The sequence below is a fragment of the Argopecten irradians genome, chromosome 6 (assembly GCF_041381155.1).
Source record: "Argopecten irradians isolate NY chromosome 6, Ai_NY, whole genome shotgun sequence".
Lineage (NCBI taxonomy): Eukaryota > Metazoa > Mollusca > Bivalvia > Pectinida > Pectinidae > Argopecten > Argopecten irradians.
Window position 1 is genome coordinate 26,758,139 of NC_091139.1, and position 27,774 is coordinate 26,785,912.

The 27,774-nt window shown below is 34.2% G+C and overlaps 1 protein-coding gene across 4 annotated transcripts in view; it reads right to left on the reverse strand.

The window, feature by feature from the left end:
* LOC138325488 (caspase activity and apoptosis inhibitor 1-like) overlaps positions 1-27,774 on the reverse strand; it is a 230,883-nt gene that overhangs the window by 38,173 nt on the left and 164,936 nt on the right. For all 4 annotated transcript variants that reach the window (XM_069271177.1, XM_069271179.1, XM_069271178.1 and 1 more), the window contains 2 exons: positions 22,904-22,988; positions 18,129-18,200 (listed from right to left, as the gene is read on the reverse strand). In XM_069271177.1, the coding sequence (XP_069127278.1) occupies positions 18,129-18,200; positions 22,904-22,988 (157 nt within the window). The remainder of the gene's footprint in view (positions 1-18,128; positions 18,201-22,903; positions 22,989-27,774) is intronic.

The window sequence follows — 27,774 nt, forward strand, 5'->3', positions numbered from 1 at the left end:
AATTCATGAAAAGTGCATGTACCCGAACAGAGTAACGTTTATAACAAAGGGCCTCGTACAGGTGTATCCTTTGAAAGGAAATGTGAAAATTTGGAACAAAAAAACAACAATCATAGAATGTCACACTGACTAATCAAACCGTCAAATCTAATGCATTTTATTAAAATGCATGCATGATTAATTGACGGAGCAATTTAACTCTCAAATCTTATGTAATTTTACCGCTGAAAGTATGAATTGAAAATTACACAGCTGAGGCCGTCCATAAAATCACAATAAATCATTGTGTTTTATCATCTCAGTCGCCGTTAATTGGACCATAACGAGGCTAAGATAATAACAAATAGACAGTGACAAACACAATATGCAAATTACCGTTCTGCCCTATCACGGTAATCATTATTTATAAGCTTTAATTTCTAGAATTTTTTTTTTCAAAATTTTTATTACCATAATTTTTTTCTTCATTTTGAAATGCAATGTAATGCTAATTGATGTAATGTGAAAACCATATGTTCAGGAAATCCTTTCACTTCAAAGTGCAATTTAAAAAGAGAAAGAATTTGGTGAAGTTTATGACCGCCTGCCTGCCATATAATACCCCTACGCCCCTATGTCTGGCCTACAGGGAAACGACTATAACTATATATAAGTGAAATCTTCTCTAACAATTCAAATGTTAAAGGTAGTTAATCTTCAAAAATGTTGAAATGTACCGCTTAAGTGACACAAATTTACCAGATTACACAAAACAACAGGTCTGAGAAACTCCACTGACAAAGGATTTTAAAGTCAAGGTCATTAAAACACCAGACCTCCCATCTCTAACAAATCTCCATGGTGACAGGTAATTTTTTTATCTAATGAACTGGATCTAAAAAAAATCAGAAGTCACTTCCCAATACTTATGATTAGTTATAAGCATTTTAGTTTTCTAGGAAGACGAGATGCGATTCTCACCTTGGTAATGTTCATGTTAAACTTGCCTTGTTCTATGATTATCATTCAACTTTCACCGTAAAACTGAAACTAATCTCCGGTAACGTAAAAGTAAATCTGGTTAAAAACTTATTTATAAGACTGTTGAGAGCGTTAAGCATCTCTTGAGTACAGACATTGACAAAGTTATATTTAAAATAGTTTTTACAATCTAATAGAGGTAAGCTTTAATGTAGTATTATATCTTGTTACTACGATACAACAAAGGCACAACAACAGTACTTAACCTTTCTGGGAAATCCTGATTCGATACACTAAATGTGCTATAGAAAAATGAGAAAAAAGAAAAAAATTCCTTTAAAACTACATGCGGTGTCCATTATCAAATGCGATTACAGCGTTAGCATTTACAAGTTATTGGCAACATCCGTCGTCCCGAGGGTAATGGTCATCTAGATGTGTCGGCCGACATTTGTCCATCTTGCAGACAACTCCGATAAAGCTCCTGATTCCCTGCCTAGACTAATGCTTTATGCCACATAGCAAATAAACGGACATTTTTCAAATTTACGTCTGAAAATATGAGATTTACTTATATACCTATCGGGGGGGAAAAATGTACATACATGTATTGTCTAAGCCGATTCCATTTAAACAATCTTCAATTTTCACTTGAACGGCAATTCCATGATATATTGTTTTATCTCTGAAGCCTTTCAATGTCTACGGTGATCTGGATTTCTTAGTTATTATGGTTTACTAGACAAGAATTTTTAGATACACACATTGTCCTTAATTTATCCCATAGACATTGTTCAGTAACTGATTTTCAATTCCTTCAACTACAGAAATAAGTTTCTTGTAATTCTGAGACAAATGTTTGCTACCTTATCTCCCCCCTCCCACTATTCAATTCGTTATAATGAAATGAGTAAAAGAAGGATGGATATACTCAGATTAATCCTAACAAATTAGTCAGTACCAGTGCCTTTTTATAGATTTAGTCTTTTGAATATCTGCATACAAATTTCGCTTAATATAGAGCAATTATCAAACAAAAAAATACTTGCAAATTAAAAGTTTTCACGCACATAAAAGAAACTATTGAGTTATAAGGTCAGTCAAAAACTGAGAGAGGAGGTCTTGAAATATCAAAATCAAAATAGTTCAATACTTTATAACAAGGGGCTAATGGGCCTTAACGGTCATCTGACTAATGGCACAAAACAACATAGTCAAAGTATAGATCTGTGGCTAACAATTAATATAAGTGATACAAGGCACTCCTTAATTGAATATGTAAGTTTCTGAAATATTTGATGACTTTGACCTTAAAAGTAGATAATTAAGGTCATTCGTTGAACAAACTTGGTAGCCTTTCATCCTATTATGCTGCAGCCAATATCAGGTTTCTAGGCCTCTTAGTTTAAGCCTATTTGACCCTTGTGACCTTGAATGGTTGTCAAGGTCATTCATTTGAATAATTTGTTTCTACAGATGTTCCACAACAAATATGGTTGTCAGATTTAAAAGGCAAATTTCAGCAATGCTCCCTTATTGGAGCCCTGTCGTTCTGTCCCCATGGGTCTTACCCGAGTCCACCTAATGATGTTTTGTGAAAAATATGGTTGTAATCCATTCAAGGGTTAAGGAGTCTTAAGCATGACGCACAGCGCCCAACGACGGACAAAACATGAAGACAATAGGTTATACTGACCTTCGGTCAGATGACCTAACAATCCTTTAAGCTTATTTTTAATTCTTAAAGTTATATGTGCCGTATTTTTCAAACTCACGAATCAAGATAAGCTTTTGATATGTTATTCATCACCAAAAGTTATTGACATTTTGAAAATTACAGTACTTTCAATGCATTGGTTTTAATTTCACAACTATAAATAAGAGCAGAAAATGATTTTTAGCAGTACTGCCAAAAATCATTATATGTACATCTATAGTAAAGCGAAATGAGTACCTACGGTCAGACCATGAAGCCAAATTGTGGTCTACAATTTCATTTCACATTTTTACAATGTTATTAGTAATTATAAAGTGATTTCTGCAGGAAAGTTTCCATCTAAATATACATAAGGCATAAAAAACAACAATTTTCCAGTACATAATTTCTGTGTTGTAACTAACGTTTATAAGGCATTTGAAGCCATTTGAATGATTTTCATGGCTTTATTAATAAAACCATATGATTTTCAATAGATTAACGAAGAAAAATCAACATGCCAAAATTTTCGCCCAGTTACGGCCCATATAACTTTGAAGAGTTTTCAATGAGATTGTTTAAAAATTAAGACAAAAAATCGGCTTTAACTATCAGTCTAAATCAGTTCTCTGGAACCCAAAGTTATTGAGAAAAAGCTAAAAAAAGATTTTGGCCTACTGGTCATTTGGCCCCTGTACACTTGAATGAAGGTCAAGGTTATTTACTTGCTTGATGAAACTTTGAAGCTCCTGATCCTAGCAGGTTATACAGGCCAAATATCAGAAATCTGGATAATTCCTCTAGTGAGAAAAGGTTCTTTAAAATATTCAAGCCCATTTAATCCCTGTGAACTTCAACCAAGGCCAAGGTCACTCATTTCCACAAAATTTGTAGCCTTGTTCCCAGTATGCTGCAGTCTGAATATCAAGTATGAGGAACTTTTGGCAATTAAGAAGAGATTGTTTTAAAAATTTTATTTGACTATTTGACCCTATTGACCTTGAATGAAGTTCAAGATCATTCATTTAAACAAACTTTGGTGGCCTTCATGGAAGGCTGGACAAATGACAATATCTGATGCAACAATAAATACAAGGTCACTTGCCTTTAGATAGAGCTTGTGAGCCATTAAGGTAGGAAGAAAACAAAGTTATTTTTGTACTTTCAGGGAAATAGTGGTAGCAATAATTCCGTAGGTTAAAGTTCATGATGGGTGCATGTCAGCCAAGTTCTCTTTTTGACTGATTCCAAAATAAAACACAAGTAACAAAAGATCAAAAGAGCAAGAGGAACCTTAATACAATTGTATGACATCAATGAAAGACCCATTCAGTACTTTCCAAGAAAATAGCATTAAGAAATTAAATCAAAAATGGTCACCAGTGCTGGCCATGTTGTATGTTTTCTGATGAGCCCCTAAAAGCAATATGCACAACAAGGACATAGTCATTCAGATCCCCCGCCAATGGAGATATCAAAGCAGAAGTAAGTTTGATTGTGGAGACTTATGTGTATGGAAAAAAAAACAGGAAAAAGGAAGTTGAGCTAAAGAAAGATGGAGTATAATTCAAGTAGAGCAGGGCTGCAATTGTTGAATCAGGTATACAGCCTTGACATTTGTTGGCGATAATTTTCCCGTTTTTTTTTTTAAATGTTTTACTCCACGCAGTATTAAATTCAAGGACTGTGTTGTCTAATGTCTTAAGATACATATATCATTCAAATTTGACCGCAGTTTTAAAATCGTATTTTCTTTCATCCACCAAATAACACTGCCACGAATATAATCCAAATGTTTTACTTTATTTTCTGGTAAGGGCAGATACAGCAAGGTGAATAGTTTTATGAATGTGAAGCATATAGGTGAAAAACTATTAACGTGTTTATAACTAGTACAATGACAGTGTCATAAAGGGCCTAAAAAGAATGTGTCTATGAAGTTTTGTGGAAATATCTCTGCTGGTTTTAGAGTTATGCTCCGGAAATGAACCTGCTACAAAAATATGATATTTTCAGCAATGTTTCTATGGTTACAGAAAAAAACCGCAAAAAGTGAAAACCTTAAAAAAGCAAAAGACACTACTAGACCATAAGAACAATGTATCTATGAAGTTTCATAGAAATATCTCTGCTGGTTTTAGAGTTATGCTCCAGAAACAAACCTGGTACAAAAATATGATATTTTCAGCAATGTTTCCATGGTTACGGAAAAAATGCAAAAAATGAAAACCTAAAGATAGCAAAAGGCACTACTAGAACATAAGACCAATGTGTCTATGAAGTTTCGTGGAAATATCTCAACTGGTTTTAGAGTTATGCTCCGGAAACCATTCGTACGGACGGACAGACGGACGGACGGAACCCATTTGTATATCCCCGCCAACTTCGTTGGGCGGGGGATAATGATAAACCAAGATGGTAATTAGTGTGAAATTGGAGATCCTTTTTGTGCTTGTAAAGGGATGAAGGGATATGACCCTGCGTGGCATGTCACATGAACAGACCACTATCTGATCCCAAAACCAGGAAAATCACATACAGGGTGTAAATTGTTCTATTTTACATGGTTATGCTGTAGTGTTCATTTCCATTTTTAAATTCCAGGACCAAATCTATTTCTATTTCTAATGCCTATTCCCCACAGGATTGCTTTTAATTGTATCAAATATTATTTTTGATCAAGTCAATATTTAATTCAATTTGTACCGCGACTCGTGAGGAAGTGCCAGGAATTGATATCAAATGCGAAATGGAATTTATTTCATGTAACTGTCAGGAATTCAATTCATATTTGCGGCAGTTTTTGTGTGGAAGTGTAACCATTTTATTTTCAATGTAATCGTTGTTAATTTGATGTGAAAGATACCCCACAAATTGAAGTTTCGAGTGTAATTAAAACGATGAGAAGTGAACATGTCCGACATAGACGTGTGAAAGTGGCCACAAGGAGACAGGCTGACCGTAAAAATGACAGGATTCTCACCAATAATCGGCAACCAATTAAAGAGATAAGGGTTTATTTGTCTCTAGACAGGTATCAATGATCCCTCCCATGGCAGATGATCTGTCACAATCAATTTTGGTCCCTAAAATCAGCCTGCCCTTGATCCCTGTATCAGTCGAGCCTTCCTTGACCATTCTGCGCCTTGAAACCAGTCTCAACTCAACACATTTGTATTCAAAGTCAATTCTTTGGACCCTGAGTCGGCCTCCTCTTCACAACATCAGACAATTAAGCTTTTATAGTACTAGAATTAACCTCCTTTTCCCTATCTGGCCCCAGGAATTGGCGTCCCCTTCATACCTAGGCCCTGGAATTGGCGTCCCCTCCCAATCTGGGCCAAGATATTGACTTCCCCTCCCTATCTTGGCCCAGATTCGGCGTCCCTCCCTATCTGGGCCCAGGAAACATCCTCCCTTTCCTATCTGGACCCAGGAAACACCCTCCTGTACCCATATCTGTCAATCAGATTTCACGTCAGTCCGGTAAACCTCTCTCTGATGCAAAAGAGAGGAGGTTTACTGGAATGGCATGAAATCAAGATACAATTTTAATCAAATTGCATGTCAGTTGGGCTTTCTTAGTCAAGTGTTGGCCCTTACATAAACCACAGGTGACAAAATGGCATTGTATACTGGACTTGCTTGTGTATCATAAAGAGTCCTCAGATCACTAAGGTCCTTTTGCAGTAGCTGAGTGCTACCTAATAAACAGTACAATGACATATGTTACATTTCATGCACAGCAACATTAGTGCACAGCCAATACAACACAGACCAGTTCATTTCTCAGCTTCCTAAAACACATACCAAAACCAGAAATCATTAGACCATGTAACCTTTAAGGCCTTTAACAACGGTTGAAAGGCAATTTGACTTACAAAAGATATTTGCAGTTTTCCTTTATTGGACAAGGGTATCGTCGAAGAGGGCGATAAGCGATAGGCGAGGAGCTGGTGATGGGATCAACAAAGATGCGGCTGTAAACAGCAATAAATGTTCTGTCTTATTTCTAATTTCAAACATCAGACACTGTTGATATCATAGTCAAACAATTACACCAGATATATATGTATCTGTCAAATTTTTGACAATTGGTTTTACTCTTGATCAGATTTTCACTTACTTAGCTATGATTGGACACAGCAGACTTAATACCAAGACTTTATAAACGATAAAATCACAGACAGCTCCCTTTTGTGTTTTTCAATTTTTTCTGTAATTGATGCTAAATGTTTGATATCTCCCAACTGACATATTGAATTATGCCCATTTTTTTCTAGCCTGCATGTACCGCGTATAAAAAATGTCCACATGGGTCAACTTCATAGAAAATGGAAGGAAATCACAGCGCGGGATAATACAATAGCCAGAATGTTACTGGGTAAATAACGGACGTAAATTGTTTTTTGTTTCTCGTGTATCATTATATGTACGGGGAATTATTTCACCATCTCAATCACAATATCAAGCCTATAACATGGAATTATACTGATAAATACCATCTCACACCTTTGATGAACGCGATAGATGTGCGTCACCTCAATCATTGTTGATAAAGTTGCATTATTCAGGATAACCCTTTCAACTCTATCATCAATTGATAATGATGTACAACATATCTATATATACAATTTCATATTGTTCATAAAATATGCACATACATCACCATGGTAACTGTTTTTTTCCAGTTAGTTGGAAGCTGTGTGAATAGATGTTTGTAGACATTCCAGTACTGTTTAAAAGCTATAATTATCTGGTCTGAAGCCTGCCAGCAGTGCACAATACACTAATACTACACTAATTCTGAACAATAATTTAAAAACATTCTCAAATCAAAATAAAAAGATATTTTCTTCATTCTTATCCTATTTGTGGTACTTAATCTATCATAGTTATTCTCTATCTATAGAATAAGATTCAAATCTACCGTCATGAATTACAAAAATTCTTTGAATAAAAATCATTCACATATGTTTAGATCAAATGATATCTGTTGTTATGGCAACTGCTAAACTATGGAGGTCAAAAGTCTGCACGAAATCTGTATAACATTCGAAAGCTGATCTTCAATTTCAGTTTCTATCCAAAAATATTTACAAATGCAAGCTTCATTATTTTTGTGTTAGAACTAACATTTTGAAAGTTAATGAACAGACGGACAGCTCGTTTGCCGAGTGTATTACCTATACCGGAGAGATATGTATGTAATTAGCAGATGTTGTTTCTGGGAGTGGAATCATCTCCAAATCACCCTTTAGTCCCCTTAACACAGATCTCATAACTGTTAGAACGGTTTAAATTTTTCTGAAGTACACTGGCATTCCGTTTGATGTACTTTACTAAGCGGGGTTTCTGGTTTAAATTTTGACATCCAAGATGGATACACTCATCGCTGATGTGCGGATCAGGAGACAAACATAATTAAAATTGCATTATCAAAATGACTGTACATTACACGACAGTCGAAGGTGTCCACACACATGTTTAACTGTCACCTTCATAATTAAGTTTTAAAATGAAAATGATTTTTTTTCCAACCAAAACAGTCACTTGTTCAAGGAACTTGTCTAAAACAGAAAATAATTGTACATTTTTCTAAATTTCTGACGTGGTAGGTATATAATTGTAATTAGAGTTTGGCTGAGATAAGGTTTGGACCCCGACTGTGTGACTAAAGGAATCCTGTTCAATTGTCGTCTGCTCTGATCACATGATCTGTTACAGTATACCTAATAGGGAACAAATCTTCACCTTGATTCTCTCAAAAGTACAAATACAGTCCCAGCGTAACACATCGAACAATTCAATTAATATCATAATCCACCAGATTTTAAATCATTATTCAGCTGTTAAGTGTCAACATTTGTTTTTTATCATCTTAACATTTATTATCCCTCCGATAAATGAAATTTCTGATAGAAAATCTTGATTTTAATTTTTCGTTCCTATTTTGTTTACATTCAGGCTATACTGATTATTAGTGTTAATTATGGAGGAGGATATGATGAATTATTAACCTGTTAGGTATAATATTATAAACAATCGGCAGGTAAAACAGACTAGCTTTAATGACCAATCAAGCACTATCTGGAGATCTTGCCGCTATAAGCTGGCGTCATCACAATAACCATCAAAATAAAATATGACAATTTTTTCCTGCACTCCAATCTTTAATAGTCCCTTACCATTAAATGGCAATATCTGAGTTTAAATTCCAATATTTCTGTGTAGAATGAAAAGCAGGCCAAATTGAAATAATAGCTGCAATGCTAAAACATTGCTATTACATAGTTTTATGGCCATGCAATTTTGAATTTACGACCCAACGAAATATAATACGGTCTGAATAAAGATCTACGCCTTGCAGCAGAAGCGTGTGCCTGTTGTCGTTATAGACATTCATCACACGACCAATCACGGTTACAACGGATTTTAAAAAACTATTCAATTTAATGTCTTGCATCAAAAATCTAGTTTGTCGATACAACAAGTTGATTTGCCTTTTAACATATGGTGATAGAATATGTCAAATCTTTGTTCAACGTGAGTGGTATTAAGCGCTTCGTAATTTCTACATTTTTTGTTTTTTTAGAGATTAATGTTGCATCTGAATTTCATCATCATAAAGTTATAGAAACATTCATGCTAACATTAAAAGGTCTTGTGAAATACCATCCAGGGCCTGCTTCGTTTCATTAAAACTTGATCGTAAAAACCCTCCAATAGATAAAATTACCATTTTACAGTTCCTATACTTTAACTCGAGCTTTTTCCAACATCTTTCATCCGTAAACACAGGAATATGAAATCTATCAGCATGCTGGAAATTTCAGCAATAAAACAAACGTTTCATTATTGTGTGCTACTTGAATCTGGCCATTTCTCATTTGAAGTGGAAACCTTGGGGAATGCTTATGAATGTTTGCATGAACAATTACAGTACCCCACAATCTTTCAGTTCTCCATCGAGGCCAGCGTACTAAATCAAAAACTTCATTTAAATTATAACCAAATCTATCTGGCCATCAAAACTGTAAGATAACTTTACAAACATATCATACCAATATTCTTAAATCTCAGAAGCTCATTTTTTCAAAGATGATATTTCTATTTTGAATCTGATCGTAAATATCTCCCGTAAGTACCTGTACTTCAAATAAGTCGTAAATTCATCTCCAACGAGATGTAAACATCAATCGTAAAATTTTTCATGTGGATCTGTAAGACTTCTCTGCCGTTTTTTCTCTCCACAAAAACAAGCGATAAAATGAGATTTTCCTAAGTTTAATATTTACAGTTTGTACCATGAAATAGAAGTAACCATGGCCTCATAAAACCTGATACATGTACATGTAATAAAATTCCAGATTTAATGTTGGTTGAAATTTATAGAAATTTAAACCACTATCTACATTGATTGCGTTTAATGTACAAAAAGGAAGTTACATAGTTCCCTTGTATTATTAAAGTACTAAAGAAAGCTGAAGATGATTACTACTAACCGAAAAAAAAAGAGAAATAAAAGATGAACATTTGGACGAGGTCCAATCCAGGCTGTACTCAAAAGTATCAATAGATATGATGCTAATAATTCTACAAATAAATGTCTTTTTTAAACCATTTCCTGCATGTCACATCGTAAATCATCATAGCCAATGACACGACATAATTTTGCGATATTTTAGGATCGTAAAGACAATGATTCGTCAACATTAAAAGGAAGGGCAAGTGAAGGTCAAACTTATATGTCCTTGATCAAACTCTACGAGTATAAAGTAGTCCTTACTGTCACACACTAAAACCAACACGATCCTGGAATAGCCTGATAAACACGCATAAAAACGTCAAACAACACTGCAACTAACCGTCAAGTTTTTAATGAGCATAATTCATTTCCTTACTTATACACATACATGACTATAATGTCGGTCAGCGCAGGCGTCATTGGTCAGTTACTGATAAATAACCGGGATGACAGTTATGACAAAAAATTCAAATGACCAGTCAGAGAGGAAACATGAGAAAACAATCGCAATGATCGGCCCGTTATTATTTTATAGCCCAACACGAAAACAGTACAATCAGTCATCAGTATTTGTGTGTACAGAAATAGGCCACAGTGCACCCCTGTCACCTATACACACCGATACCTGTCAAAACCTACAATCTCAATTTCTAACACAACTTTTATGCATATCAAACAGATAAATTAAATTTCTATTGGGAGTTCAAATGCCTTAATCAGCAAAGTGTACAAAATTCAGAAAAGATTCACAATAACTTGAGATGCATTTGTAATTGTTTTTTTTCATTTACCCTCCTTTTATATATCAGACATACTGTTCTTGTCGTTTTAAATTGCTATCTACATACAAATTGATATCTAAATATCATTTGTGCACAGATTGGTTAACTTTTAAAATTCAAAAGAACTAGCGAGTCGTACTTATGGACTGTAAGGTATGCATATTAAAATGACTTGAAAGAAAGAAAAACAAGGACATAGTCATTCAGATCCCCCGCCAATGGAGATATCAAAGCTGAAGTAAGTTTGATTGTGGAGACTTATGTGTATGAAAAAAAAGGAAAAAGGAAGTTGAGCTAAAGAAGGATGGAGTATAATTCAAGTAGAGCGGGGCTGCAATTGTTGAATCAGGTATACAGCCTTGACATTTATATTAGACTATATACACAAAGATGGGTGGAGTTTTGCAAAGTAACATTTACCATTTACCATGATATTTTCAGCAATGTTTCCATGGTAACGGAAAAAGTGCAAAAAATGAAAACCTAAAAATAGCAAAAGGTACTACTAGACCATAAAAAGAATGTGTCTATGAAGTTTCGTGGAAATATCTCTGCTGGTTTTAGAGTTGTGCTCCAGAAACGATTCTTACACAAAAATCTGCCATTTTCAGCAATGTTTCCATGGTTACAGAAAAAAGTACAAAAAGTGAAAACCTTAAAATAGCAAAAGGCACTACTAGACCATAAGACCAATGTGTCTATGAAGTTTCGTGGAAATATCTCTTCTGGTTTTAGAGTTATGCTCCGGAAGCGAACCTGGTACAAAAATATGACATTTTCAGCAATGTTTCCATGGTTACGGAAAAAATGCAAAAAATGAAAACCTAAAAATAGCAAAAGGCACTACTAGACCATAAGACCAATGTGTGTATGAAGTTTCGTGGAAATATGGTTTTAGAGTTATGCTCCGGAAACCATTCGTACGGACGGACGGAACCCATTTGTATATCCCCCGCCAACTTCGTTGGGCGGGGGATAAAAAGGTCAACTGTGCTTAAAACTATATCAAACATATTTTTTAAACTCACAATGTAACCGATAAACTAAACAGTCTGCACTTACAAAACAAAAGGGTCATCTGCAGTAATATAGGTCACTATAGATTATACCGTATTTGACCCAATAAATGCCCATGTCCCTATAAGCGCCCCTCCCCTTTTTCAAGGGTTCAATTTCAATTGCCCAGGCATAAATAAAGACCAAAACTACACAAAACTGTATAGATTTGCAATAATTCTGTCTCATTAGCATCTTTTCGTTTTTTCAATTTTTTAAACGCGCTGGGTGCTTATTGGGTCGAATACGGTAAATACGTCATCCAAATAGAGTAATGTAGGTCACCTGCAGATTATAAATAGGTCATCCACACTCAGTAATATTGGTCACTTACAGATTATAAATAGGTCATCCACAGACTTGGTAAAATAGGTCACCTACAGATTAAAAATAGGTCAACCAAAGAGAGTAATGTAGGTCACCTACAGATTATAAATAGGTCATCCATAGACTCGGTAATATAGGTCATCTACAGATTATAAATAGGTCATTCACAGACTCAGTAAAATAGGTCATCCACAGACTCAGTAAAATAGGTCACCTTCAGATTATAAAAGGTCATCCACAGACTCAGTAATATAGGTCACCTATAGATTATAAATAGGTCATCCAAAGACTCATTAATATAGGTCACTTGCAGATTATAAATAGGTCATCCACACTCTACAATTTGGGTCACTTGCAGGTTAAATAGGTGATCAATACACTCAATCATATAGGTCATTGACATATAAAGTAGGTCATCTGCAAGTACTGGCTTGGAGAAAGTAGGTCATACCTGAAGTTATGTAGGTCACAGGCAGTATTGGTCAGCTTTATTAAATGAATAGCAATGGTCATTTACAGATTTAAAAGGTCATACAAAGACTATCATAAAACATTGGTCACCTTCATAGATCAAGGTCATCTTATCAGTTAGGCCAATCCATATTGATTCAATAATGAAAGTTACATAATGATGACTAATATAGCATTAATCTTTCTTTAATTACACATGACAAGTTATTATTTTGTTTGTTATCAATACTGCATAACAAAATTTCAGGACCTCCATTGGCAGTAGTTATATCAATAAACTCATTAATTTTAGAGACAAGCAATTAGAAAAGTCCATTAGATATGGCAGTTTTAGAACTTAACTGTTAAACAAAATGTGTAAATGCCAGCCAAAATTAGCAATTATAAATACTTTTTTAATCTTTTGAATTTTCCATAAAATATGAAACTCAGAAATACATAATATATACAAAAATTTCTTGTGAAGCGAAAATACATATATATATATGTTCAGAGAAAAAGACGTCATGAGTTAGTAAACAAAATGACAGAGATGAATGTATTATATCTGAATAGTGGCCTTTGATCATGGGAAAATTTCAAATAAAAACAATATCACTTAAAAGATTTTGTTGAACTCGGTAAAATCAAAAGGCCTTTTAACTTTAAAATAGGAAGAGAAGTTAAATGAGAGTGAGATTTGTTTGCTACTTAAGGCTGTCAGCCCAGAGATACCGATGACAGTTATATGGACACTAATCATATACTCTCCTACATGTCGTTTGTCATCATGGAAATCTGTGTTAATTAACGGAGCACCTGTTCTATCAAGGGAGGTAATCTACTCAAATATTTACCAGGCCATGGAGTAGACAACTGCAGCATTTGTCATACTTATTCTGGGTTAAATCAATTTCGTAACAAATACAATTAAAACTTAAAAGTGCATGATATGGTGTAACAGAAATGAAATCATTTTAATTATGAAAGCAATAGCTATATCTATAAGATAATAAAGAAATATATATGTAGACTTTGAAGGGCTGTTGTGTTTAGTGATATATAAAAGAACTAATGTGTGATGATGGCTCATGAACTCGGGGGAAATTATTAATTTAATCGGTGCTCTCGAGCATATTTTTTATCAAAATTTGGGGAGACAATCAATCAAGGACATTTGCACTAAGACAATTGGCGAAGATTCAGGGGAGACAACCGAGATTTTAAGATCTCAAAACTAGTCCTTCAAAACCATGACTTGACAACAACTGAGCCAGGAAGCTAGTCCTTTAACATAGGGACTGAAAGGGGAGACAACATTTGAGCCAGGGGCTAGGGAGCTGAACCAATAGTTTGTTTAAATACTGTACAGTTGCAAATATTTGTGGGGGGTTTTCATTTCAGTAAAGCTGATCTATCAAAATTCGCAATTATTCTGTCGTAAGAATGACACTTTCAAATGCTCCAAATAAAATATGCAATAGTAAACCCCTGCGAATAAGTACCAAAATATAGATGGCAAAATTTAACAAATATACAGTAATGACTAAGGGGAGACAACTAGTGATGACTGTCAAGGACCTGAAATTATGAAATTATAGGCAATTTAAACATTAACCAAGGGGGAAATAACCAAAGATGGGGTCCTGTACTTTATTCTATAAAAGGACGATACTCTTACGTCGTTATGACCAGACGACATCTATAGGTCATACATTTCTGTACTCACCCTCCAAGCGGGAGGCCTAATTAATCATTACAATGTTCCTACTGATATATACATACATATCGATATGTCTGCTGTGACAAATTTCTAAATTCAATGGCAGAGACACAATAATATATATGTATATATACTAAGAAAAAAGTACATGTCCATGTAGAGTTAAATATATATAAAATAAAACTCAATGACCTTCCTCTTGTACATTCACCATTTCATGATGGCTCTTCAGGAATATAAATATTTATTTTTCAAAGAACAAATTAATGACGTCATATAGCGTGATGTCATGCTATAATTTGTTCTCGTTGTGGTGATTTTTACATCGGTCAAACTAGTAATGAACTTGGAACACGTGTGACTATTCATAGGCAACAAACAAGAACCGATTCTCTACGTAATTTGAACATCAGTAAGCATATACATGATTGTGCAGGTTATCAATTTAATGTTATATCTTTATATCAATTATATTCTTCAGACACTGTTTTGTTGGAAAACAAAGAAAATCAGCTTATAAAAATATTAAAACCAACTCTCAATAGGCCATAATAGAAAATGGCGCAACTTCATATTATTGTTATGTAAATGTGTGTACCTTGTGACGTCACGCTATTTGTGACGTCATTAATTTGTTCTTTGAAAAATAAACATTTCTACTCCTGAAGAGCCATCATGAAATGGTGAATGTACAAGAGGAAATTCGTTGACTTTTATTTTTTATATATTCAACTCTACATGGACACGTACTTTTTTCTTGGTATATATATATATATATCCACAGTCAAATCGCCAATGTCCTTTATTTACTCGTCCTCTTCTAATACAGCTAATCATAAAAACATGACTATCCAGTGATCAGATCAAAAACCTCATTTTAAACTTAGGTTTTGGCTTTTTCAGTATAACATCCTATTAACAACCAGGGTCATTCAAATATGTTTCAAGCTTGTTGGTAGAGGAAAGCCAGCGTACCCTAATAAAAAACATTGATTAGTGGTCTATACTTGGTAACTGCACCACATAACATGGGATTCAAACTCACAACTCAGAGGTGAATAGCTTGTGGTTATATGTCTTAACCACTCTGCCACTACAACCTCTAAAACAGTGCTAGGAATATAAACTGAAGGTCTATTAGGTAATATTATAAGTATTCTTGCCCAAAATTTGAAATAAATTGAACCAATTCTTCCCTAGAGACAAAATGTGCTAATTTAAGATCTGACCTTTTAACTATAATGACAGTCAATTAAGGTCTGAATATTTAGCTCCCAATGATGATACTTGACATAACTATACATTATGTCTTCACAAGATGATGAAATAAATAGGGAACAGTTGTGGATTAAAGGAGGAATCATGTCATTTTTAGAAAACTGTTCTAACATGAATCGAACCAGGGTCTCCAGTGAATAATAACCCACCAGCTATACCCAGTATACTGTATATATGTAAATTTAAGCCAGCGACAAATCATCAGGGGGAAATGTAACACTATTAACATGAAGGCTTTTTACAGCAAAAATTTCCCCCACACATAAATGTGTGTATTCATAACAAAAATAATAATGTTGCAAAACACAAGCATACTTGTGAAAATATCCACAATTAGTACTTATTGCTATAGTTTTCCAGAAGTCTGATATCTTCTGCTAGACCAAGATGTTTAATGTAATTCTTATACTATGTACAACTATTGGGTATAATCATTCAACTGCAGACAGAATCTGATATCACTGTTTATTGATGACGCAAATTCTTTTTTAATTGTTCTTCATATACTGTCTGTCTCAGTCTCCAGTTGACAGCATCTACTTCAAAGAAAACAGATCAACATAATATGGTCAACCTGTCTATAGAGGCCATCCATAGGAAAATAGAACAGAATATGGTCAATCCTGTCTATAAAGACCACCAATGGAAATCAAGAACAAAATGATGTGGGCAAGCCTGTCTATAGAGACCATCCATGGGAAAATAGAACAGAATATGGTCAACCCTATCTATAAAGACCCATCAAGGAAAAAAGAGATTATGGTACCCCCAAAAAAGTGGTCTATTTAAGCATATTGGACACAGGTTAAATTGTGTTAAAATTGGTCATTTGGAACCAGGTGGTCCTTATACAAAGGTGGTCGGAATAAGGCAAATTTAACTTTGTGCAGAATGGGGACTGATGAGTAATTAGGGCTAACAAAAGGGAAATAAGGGGTTATAAACCTGATCCTCGGGAGTAAACCATTCCATTTGTATAACGCTCCAATCTAAAACGCTGGCTACTACCCTGATCAAAGAGTTTAATCCCCCATTGTTACAATCTCCCGGTATCATCACTCAAATTACAAAACATCTTGTCAAAAGCAATAACGTTCTCCGTGAATTTAATCTCATTATAATTGCACCGCATTTACACAATTGATTTTTACAAGCTTCAATTTTATTTGTTCTAATGATAAATTCTGCATGTTTTTGAAATTACAATTGAAAAATCAAATTAAGTTTTGTTTGAATTAAATTACGGCCTATACATGACATGGAGATTTGATGTAATTAAATCCAAACATCTGAAATAAAGAGATCACACACAGCCCTTTGTGTGGTGTTGTTATGTCCAAATTTCAAAAGCGATTTTTTTTTATGTTATCATATATTGTACTTAATGTCTTGACATGAAAAGAAAAGAGAAAATTTTCAATGTAATAAAAGACTGAGAATTTGATGACATGAGTCGGCCTGAACTGGCCATGATCTTGACAGGCTTGACAACGCCAATGGAGAGAATCTTCTTTAATGTTGAGTGACTCACTCAAACTCTGTGGACATTTAACATATTACCTGTCCTGTTTTACCTGTGAATTTAAGGTTAATGTACTGGCTAAAACAACAGGTTTAAAACTGACCATGGGAACTGTCCACCAGTGGTCAGTTGTAAAACTGGACAACAGCCTCCGGCCATTTGTCCTACACTGGACATTATGTCAAACCCAAATCATCCGTGGTGATTTATCAAAATTTTCTTTATAAACAAGTGCTATCATAGACTCTATTGACTTTGAGGACAGAATCCCTGAATAGGCTATTTTATGACAACACAATAGGTATCAAAGCTGATCGACATTCAACCATTTCATGCCGTGTCATTCAATAATAATAGCGTAGTAGTGTATGTGCAATGCCCTTTTGGCTTTGTTCAGAGTGATAAAAGTTCAAAAAGTTGGCTCTGATTTCTTGAAACAAAATTGCAAACTTAAGTCAAAACTTAAGTTTTTCTCCATATGTAACTTAAATGAAAACTTTAGATTAAAGTCAGTTTTTGACTTGAGTTTGCTTTGAGAAATCAGAGCCTGATGATATAGTGAAAACATTTGATGTTTGATTTATATAGCACAAAATCAATAGTTCCAATTTTAAGTGCATTCTGAATAGAGCATTTGGTGCAGGTAACTGGTTTTTATCTTAGAACTCTGGATTTTCTCAAATTCCAGCAATAGTCCACAATCCAAAATAGAATATAGTAAAATTTCAGGACACCTTCCCACTCAGCCACTACAGTCACTATTCTCCTATGATACTACAGGTTTAAAGATGAGGAGAGTTACTTACCTTTCTTAACTTCTTCATCCTCCGAGCTCTCATCATCTGTACCTGACGAGGAAATATTGGCTGGATCATCACCTGGTGTTACAAAAGACAACATACCATCAGAACTTCTCTGGAGGTCTTCATTTACATTCAATGACAATCAAACCTTCTATGAGACCTCCCAAGGGACAAAGAAAAAAAAGAGGTCAAAATAGCTAAGGAGACACAGATTAAGTCATGTTGAAATTGACCAATTAGGACCATTAGAAACAGGTCTTAACCAGGTGGTCTTTATACAGAGGTGGCCGCTAAGGCAGGTTTATACAGAGGTGGCCGCTAAGGCAGGTTTTATTGTATGTATATTGCATCAGTGATTTACTCCATTGTTCTTCGAGCCAAGTTCCCAATGAACCACTCAAACAGAATACGGTGATGGTCGTATCAATAAGGTGGTCTTTATACAGAGGTGGCCGCTAAGGCAGGTTTTATTGTTGGTTAGTATATTATATTTTTGCCTGTGGTGAATGAAAACCAGTGTGATTTGGAAGATCTTTTTTATTAAAGATACTTTTCTATATGACATTTGAGCAATGAGAAAAAGATTTTTTCATGACATTTGTGACCAATGAGAAAAAGAGTTCTAAAAATGACTTTTTCATTAAAGTACTTTTTCTCTACTGGATAGAATTTCTGTAATGATTTTTGAAGAGCGAATCAGAAAATGTAGTAGAAATTACTTTCATAATATTTGAAAAAAATTACTCTCATGACTATTCATTAACAAAACATTTTAACGTTCTGGCTGATAGAAAGAGTACCCTAGGTTTCAGCCACACTTATAACCAGAAATACACATCTATTGTAATGTTGTGATTCTCTCAACTAATATACAATGTTGTGTTACAGCGCCAAGGTGATTGAACCCTTATGAGAATGTAATTTCAAAAAGACCAATTTATTTGAGGTAACGAAACCTTGACCTTGACCTTTCACAGCTATAATCCTTTGATCACAAAGTGCTTTCTTCATAAAGCAATATCAATTTAATCATCAGAAAAACAAAAGTGAAGAAAACCTTGTGAGCAGAAGTGATGTGTTTTGAAGTGTTTGGTATCAATGTACTGTATAAGTGTCTATGGTAGTTTACTGATTAAAACTTAATGCACTCCGTGTCTATGGTAGTTTACTGATTAAAACTTAATGCACTCCGGGGTCGCTGCAGGGTGCGAGGGACCGTATCTATAATTCCATCATTAGAATCAACCTTGTAGTCATTATGGATTTTTTCACACTATATGTTTTTTTCTTGAATGAACAGTACTGATCACCACCTGTTCATCACTAATGACTGATCTGCACTGAAGAAAAAAACTAGATTTCTCCAATACGTCTGTACTGGGACCGTGTTTAACTGCAGGTTTCAGAGTTGTACACCTGGTAAATCTATGGAGAGATACATTGGAATGTTGTCCCATACCGCAGAACTTTTAAAACGCAAATGAGAAATCCAGTTTTTTATGACATATCTTGTTCAGACTTAACCAATATGGCTGATGGCTGCCATGTTTTTTCACTCTGTTATACGGCTAGACGATATTCCATGTTTACAAGAAATAGAAACGACCTTTGAAGCAGTTGATAAGAGACACGTGTTTAATTGTCCCAGTGCTCGAATCGACACGTTAAAACTTGTACGATAAAATGCTAACTTTGTCATTTAGTTGCCGAGGTAAACCTGCCACAAACGTTTCTTATACACGGATCGTATTCGGGACGAAGGCATCTGTATTACGTAACACCAGACAAACTTCAAACTGAGAGAAAATTCTGTCACTATTGGAATGTGTTACCTCCCTTTCCTTAACAGATATATCCATTAGTATTATGTAATGACTTGACTATTATATCAAATACGCCAGTAACCTTGGAGCACATTCTTATCGCATTTATAATTAAGTAACACAGGACACACATTCACCATTTTTAACTTGCTATAAAATTCACAATTAAATCCTGTCATCAAAAGCGTTCAAATATTTCAAATTAAAATCAGATCAAATGTATTCAAAATGTTATTCTGAAATTTCATTCTTTGTGCACGAACAAATTTAAATGAGATATCTGATAATGGTGTCTAAAAGAAGCATATGCTGTAATTTTAACTTAACTAGCATACTGAATATCTCATTGGTATTGTGACATAATCTTTGAGTTGATAGTAGAAGTAGAAATGTCTATAGGAGCCATATATGCCCCGGTCTCCATTAGAAAGCTACAGCTCTCCAAAATTTTATGAAACCTGGACAAAATTAAAATTACAGCAAGTCAAATTCAATGTAATGGCAGTCATTATTTTCCAAAAAATTATCATTAACATTGTGTTTGTACAGAAGCACTGTACAGCTTAAGATTAGAGGCCTCCAGTTGGTGACCAATTTAAAATGCTTTTCATTTTTTTTTTCTAATTAGGGTTTTTAGTTCATCACTTCTACAACTCAAATCTAATTAAATCCAACAATACCATATCTATATAGATATAACATAATAATCCTTTGAACATATGTAATCAGAAACCTTTATGGGCATTTATAAATCTGTCACAAAAGCAATACACCATGACACCATGAAGTATTTAAATAAGAAGGTCAGGTGGGTTTTGTCTTTGGGTACTCGTTTCTGGCAAATCCCAGACCTCTCGAATGCTTGCAATGCAGATCATTGATTTGTACAAGTTATATAACTTGTTTTTCAACTGATGTAAAATAGATAAAGGGTGTTAGGTTAGGAAACTGGACAGACTTGAATAGAGATGCGAGCACTACAAAGATTTCATACATAACAAATAGTATCTGATTAATTATATCTACAATGTTTGATCAAAAATATGTATCATACCAGATCTCAATACCATTACTGTGATAACCCTGTATACTAGACTACATTAAATATGAAAATCATCATAACTTTTTTAATAGATTTGTCACATCCCGCATGATGTTTACGCATAACCTTATGTGTAATATTGAAAGTGCATTGCAGTTCATTCATAGACAAAAACAATAATTGCAAGTAGTTTCAAACAGATGATTTGAAAAGATGAAATTGATAAGTTATAATTAACACACTAAAATATTTATACTGACAGAAAAACTAACTCTGAAAGCAATACCTATATCTCTATATCTGAAAAAAGAAATCATCCGTGACCTCATGAATAGGTCTTGCTATAAAAATTATTTTCCAGATTTCAAACAAACAACAAATCATTTGTGAAAAGATAGAACTGTTCTGTTCAAAGGTCGGCAGATATGACATTGCCATCACAAAGAATATTTGGTAAATAATGGCTTCTCCCTGGCAAGGTCTGCTCAACCTTGACCCAATGCATGATTCGGAATCCTTCCTGAATGCTTTATAAGATAAATGACTTAAATTTGGTTAAAGATAGACTTGGACACGACAAATTCTATTGAATAACTAATGAACTATTACAATATATATAAATTTTCCTTTCGATTTTTATGTCTGAAGACAAAAACAATTCCGGCCAACTGATACGCGTCAACCGTGCCGTCCCTACCCGGAATGTTATTAAGACGGATGGTAGGCGGGAATGTAAGTGGATTTTCTTCCTGTTTTGTGGTCGCCATTTTATTTGTTCACCAGCGGAGTCTGGCTTTGCACACAAAATCTGCTATTACAGATTCTAGTGTCCAGCTATTTATCAAATTTTGGTTGCAGATGGCAGGGTCTAGTCACAGAAAACACTGGAAAATCTCGCATCTAATGACAAGTCGAGCTGATAATGCAGTTTCTCAATTGAATATACAACCGTTCCACAATATCAATTATACCATAGTTTCAAGCCTTGTGGTCATGGGCTCAGACACGCTAAAGACAAAACAGACTCAGACTTGCCAATTTGAAGTAAAATTGAAATTAAGACGACGGCTGTGCTAAGCCAATCCAGATATATGCCGATTGGACAATATCTACAGACTTATGGATATGACACATTTCAAACTGAAACGGGAATAAAATATGAATAGCAATTAAGATAAGAGATAGCTACCATTTGTGTGAGGCAATGTAGAGGTCAGAAATGTCATTAATTCTTTTATACAGATCATTGATCTTGACAGAAGGAAAAAAACACTAAAATAAAACACTATATAAAGATTACTATAAGCTTTACAAAATAAAATCATCTATCTATATTGCAGTATATTATTTTTATCAATAAGTCAATCCTGAGTTCCAGAGAAGAAGCTCCTTTTCAGTAACAAACTCTTGCCAAGTCCCAAACAGAAGTATTAAGGAAATTCATCATTTCAACTTTCATTGGCAGTTCTTCACTGCCAGGTTTTACAATTCCCAAAATCAAAATTATCCAGCAAAACCATGAATTCACCTGGTTCCTAGGTATTTTCATTAGCCAAATGGTTGTCATACATAGGCAAAGACAATTCCGATGGAAATGTTAATACACCTAGTGCACACAGATACCAATTTGATATATCAGTAGCCACTAACTGCAATGACTCTATCAGGAATTTCAATGAAGAATTGTTCTCTATAAAAAATTGATATGTAAATGGCAGATTACCTCTTTCATTTTCCAATTTCATATTAGAGAATGGAGAATATTCTAGTAAATTTTCTTTTAAATGTTTTTGTCAATGTTTCTTTCTCCTTGTATGCTTAATATGTTCCATGCATAAAAGAGCAACATTACGTTGAAGTACTGATCTGATAATTGGTTGATCTTTCTTCATATCTACTCTACAATTACTGACCTGCTAAGATACGTTTGATACGTTTTTTTGACATGATGTCCAGCTGGTTTTGGCATCGCTGTTTCAGATCTTCCAAGGACAAATCCTGAAATTTAAGAAAATTCAGTCAGTAATGTTAACCTAGCTCAAAGGTTGAAATAAAGTCAAATGAATATGACATTGAAGCACAAAGAACAATAAAACATGTTTTAAAAGTAATAAAGGTCAAAAAAATATTTCTTTTAAGAAAATAGAAAGGATAAGAAATTTCAAGGTCAATCAAAGGTAAAAAAAAAATTCAACATTGACCAATTCACAATAATCATTGCTTGTTGATTAACCTTTATGGATACCAATAGGCATAGCAGAATATATAATGAACCCATTAGATATGAATTAAGATAAGACTGCAGTAATTGAGATATATCTGTGGAAAAGTGAAGCCATTCTTCTTTTGATTAAGCATTGTTACTGTACTATACTGTGGGGATGGTCAGGGACTGTCCACTAGAGTTGGAAAGTAGAATACATCATTGGTGATATACAGTGTAACCTGTCAAAACCAGTTCTTGTCTAATCAGGATCACAGTCTATTCAGGATTATAATTGTAAGGTAGTTTTCTTCCTAATTATAGTAATGAAAACCGGTCTAATCCAGACACCTGTCTACACCAGCCAGATAAGAAGGTCATGAAGACATCTGATTTAGACAATTAAAGTTATTCTGTATGTATTATACTTGTATTCAGAAGACACTTTGGCAGCCTAGAAAGAGGTCCTATTAGGCAGCTAGTCATTATAGAGAGGTGGTCGCTATGGAAGGCTTTGCTGTTTAACGGTACTGTACCCTACAGTGGGGGTTTTCAGTGACTGTCCCATGCGGTGGGGGAGTAGAAATATATCATTGGATATATACTTGTATGCAAAAGACACTTTCATGATACAATGGCCAAGTATGGTTACTATAGATATTAAAATCACACGGTTCTTTGTTCATTTCATATCTTTCAGAGATAAAATTGTCATACTAATATAGCTATTTCTCTGAGGACACTTAAAAGGATTCCAATTAGGATTAAACCTACTGCAGTTCATTTGAAATTCTGTAGAACTATACACAATCGCATCATGTAAAGAGAGTTTTATAGCACTACAATTACTCCAACACTGGAAATTAAATTTATGTCCACCATAGAAAATCTACATCGAGTGAAAACCTACACAGTATTGTGTCAGTTTGCATCTGTTGAAATGTTATCGAAACATTGATATTCAAATCAAGTGAAATTCCAAACCTTTTCAGAATATACTTCTGTATTCGAATTTTGAAAAAAGCTGGCATTAAATGGCAGGCTCGAATGTTCAGGAAACGGTAGAAATATGAATGTATTTAAGTATGTTTTAATGTCAAACTGTGGATCAATCCATCAGTTTATGGCCAACTTGAAAAAGGTAATTTCCTGTAATTTGTGCTTAGCTGGTATGAATTAATCCCGCAGAATACAAACAAGGGAACGGACGGCGCCTATGAAAAAATATTCTCTCCATTGTCACTCTAAGACTACCATCAATATCAGCAGCTTCAAAGCCTAAACTTATCAATTTTAAATTTCTTACCTGGAAAGTCCTACCTTTATCTTCGTTAATTTAAATAGGTAACTATCTATCTGTATCTGTTAAAGGTACCGACTAACCTGAGCCAGGTGCAAAAACCTGACAAGCTCCGACCTGCTAGATGCACTTTTATTCAGAACAAACTAATATCTGAACACACTACTCCCTACATCGAGGGAGCTAACGTCACAATTTAATGGAATATTTTATTTCTTGTACAAATATTTTCAAGAGATAAAACCCTGTAGCGTACTTCTGGAGGTAAGATGATAGTGCCGACCATTCCTGGATCACAGATTGACTTCGAACACATTTTACCATATAAATTGATGTTGTTTGGGGTTTTCTTTGTTTTTTTCCACGAAATGGGTTTAAATAAGGTCATAATTTTCAGAAAATGAACATTCTTAATGCTGCTTTATTTTCGTTTTATGACAAGTTTTTTTAACATCAGTTGGTATTTAAACCCCGACCATAAATTGCATGGATTTTACGAGCCATATCTTCATCAAACATTGCAAGCTCTGTGGACAATAAAAGTTGAATGATGAGTTTGCGGGGGTCACACAGCCAAAAGGAAATGCACAACAATTAAAACACAAAGCTATACTCAATCCTCATATTTCCCATCTAATATCAATGATAAAGTTCGGATATCTCATCGATATAATAAAGAAATTTGGACACGTCATGTTAGAACCAGGAATGTTAAAAGGGCGTTATACCCCCCAGTGGAATTAAAATTGAGAAACAGACAGATTCATATTAGAATTAAGATCTTCATAATCTAGGTTAATTAGTATTTGTCATAATAGCAATATATCACCTCGTTAAATCTTAATATACATTTAGGCTGACCCTCAGCTGACCTTCATCGCTAATTACTGTCAAATGAAGCACCAAGGTTTTTAAGAAACATGGATCATGGTAATCGACTAAACTTTATATTAATTATAATTGTAAACTTGACATTCAATCTTAATGTTTACAATGTTTAATGAAACATGACCTTGACCTTTTTATATGAGTGTCATAGTGACATCAGCATTTTTTGGTAAGGAATTGATTAAATTAAAAGATAATTGTAGATCATTGCTATATATATAGAGTTAAAGTATTACATATACATACATATTGAAATGTATATTTATAATTTTAAATAAGTGATGATTTCATTTAAGACTCAAGAAATAAGTCTCTGAAATTTTAATCTTGGTGAGTCTTTTTTTTTTTTTTTAAATAAAAAAATATAAATTTTTATATGGACTAAGTTAAAAAAAAAAACTGATTTATTTTGGCAGGTTGAAACCCAGACAAGGATAAATGATTTTCTTTCATCAACTTGAAATCTGTCATTGCCTTTATCATTATGTCACAATAGTCATATTACATGAGTGATAGACTAAAACATGCCTAAGTGACCATCTCTGTATTAAAACTACCTGCTTAATAGGACCATGTGGTTTATTGAGGTCCCAATACAATTTGTCCTGTGTATAAAGACCACTTGGCTATATAGACCATTTTTCTTTGTCTCCCTGGGTAGTCATTATAGACAAGTTTAAATGTAATCTGAAATATCGTTAAGTAGAATCACTTAAGACAATCATATATTAGAGAGATGAAAGAAAGTAATATTTTTCGAACAACAGACAGGAAAAATCTTGATGATAACATGCCTTAAAATTATTTCACCTTTCAATGAAAACCTTAAGTTTCTCTTTAGATAGGTGAAAATAAAAATGCACTTGTATGACTCTAATGACATAAACAAATTCTAGAGATATAAATTTGTAGTACTAAAAGGTACTTCTACGTAATGAGGTCAACGTCCCAGTCTAATTTCTAAACAAATTCCACTAATCTTCCAACTTATCACTGGATTCTGATCTTAACCTTTCCTGTTAAGTTAATGTGTTTAACAAATCTACATCACTTGTTAAAATATTTAACATCTCTGGACTTTTGGACTCCAGAGTATTTACGCATTTCTCCGTTGGGGGGAAACAGAGAAGGTGAGGAGTTTGGGAGGAAGAGATAAGTCTGTTTTCAAAAAGAACAACAAACAGGATATTTATTGACAGGAAATAAAATGTAATTTAAAATTTCTCATCTGTAAATTGATTCTGTTTTCAGTTTTCTGGTGGGATATATCAATGCCGTTTTATTTGAACAGCTGTGGTGTTTTACAAGATTCTTTTGCTTGGACAAGATGAAAAAATACTCCAAGAACATGCATCATTGGACTTACTTCACATCAAAGCAGCTCCGATCTTTCAACCTCACACTCACAGTTCGGTTTATCTATAGACAAAGTTTATTACTTCAATCTCCATTATCAAAACAGAAGCTTCTAAAATGGAGTACACTTCATACCAACAACCCCCTCCCTGTCCCCCTCCCTGTCCCCCTCCCATCAATCCCAGTGGCCACCTTCCAGGTCAGCCTGGTTTACTCAAAGCCAGAAACACCCCCTCCCCCCACTTCAACTCTAACTTAATCATATTTTTAACAAAACATTTCGTCTAAAGCTGAATCGTATCATATAGACTATTTCATATTAATATTTACACCATTACGAATCCAAATCAGAAATTCACACATAAACAAACTGCCCAGAAATTCCCAACTTCCGCAGTAAATTTCAAAATAAACCCGCTTGTATATACACATATTTTTGACCCTTTAATGTTTTATAACATATGGTCTTGGGCTAAGTCTTCATCAATCTCAAGCTGTGCTTTCAATTCACTCCGAGCTTTTCCAAATATTTAGATAATTTCTTTTTTCATGAAACGATTTAAACTCCTCATTACAATTTGTTTGCGTTTCACATATAATATTCCTACCATAAATCTATCCAAGGTTCTAATTACCAGATCTATGTGAGTTTTTTACAAATGATTTTTACATTAAAATTTAATTTGCGAGAAACATCTGGTTTTCTAAGCTTTGCTTCCAGTATGATTCCATTAGTTCTGGGTTTTCAAACCAAATTATCAGGATAGCCAGAAACAAATTTCGGCAGTGCCTAAAAATAAATATTATAAGACCTATAAAATTTTCGGAATTTTTTAAATGACTGCAAAGAAAATTCAATTTGCATAGGAAATTGTCTTTGAAATCAAATTAAAAATTGCCAGGCCTAACGAAGATGTGAAGGACAAGAACATGTTACAGTGCCATTTTCAGATTTAATGATCATAAAAGGATCCTGAAAATCTTAATTTTTAAGACAAGAGCTCTGAAGAGAAAAGGTAGTACATCAATATGGAACA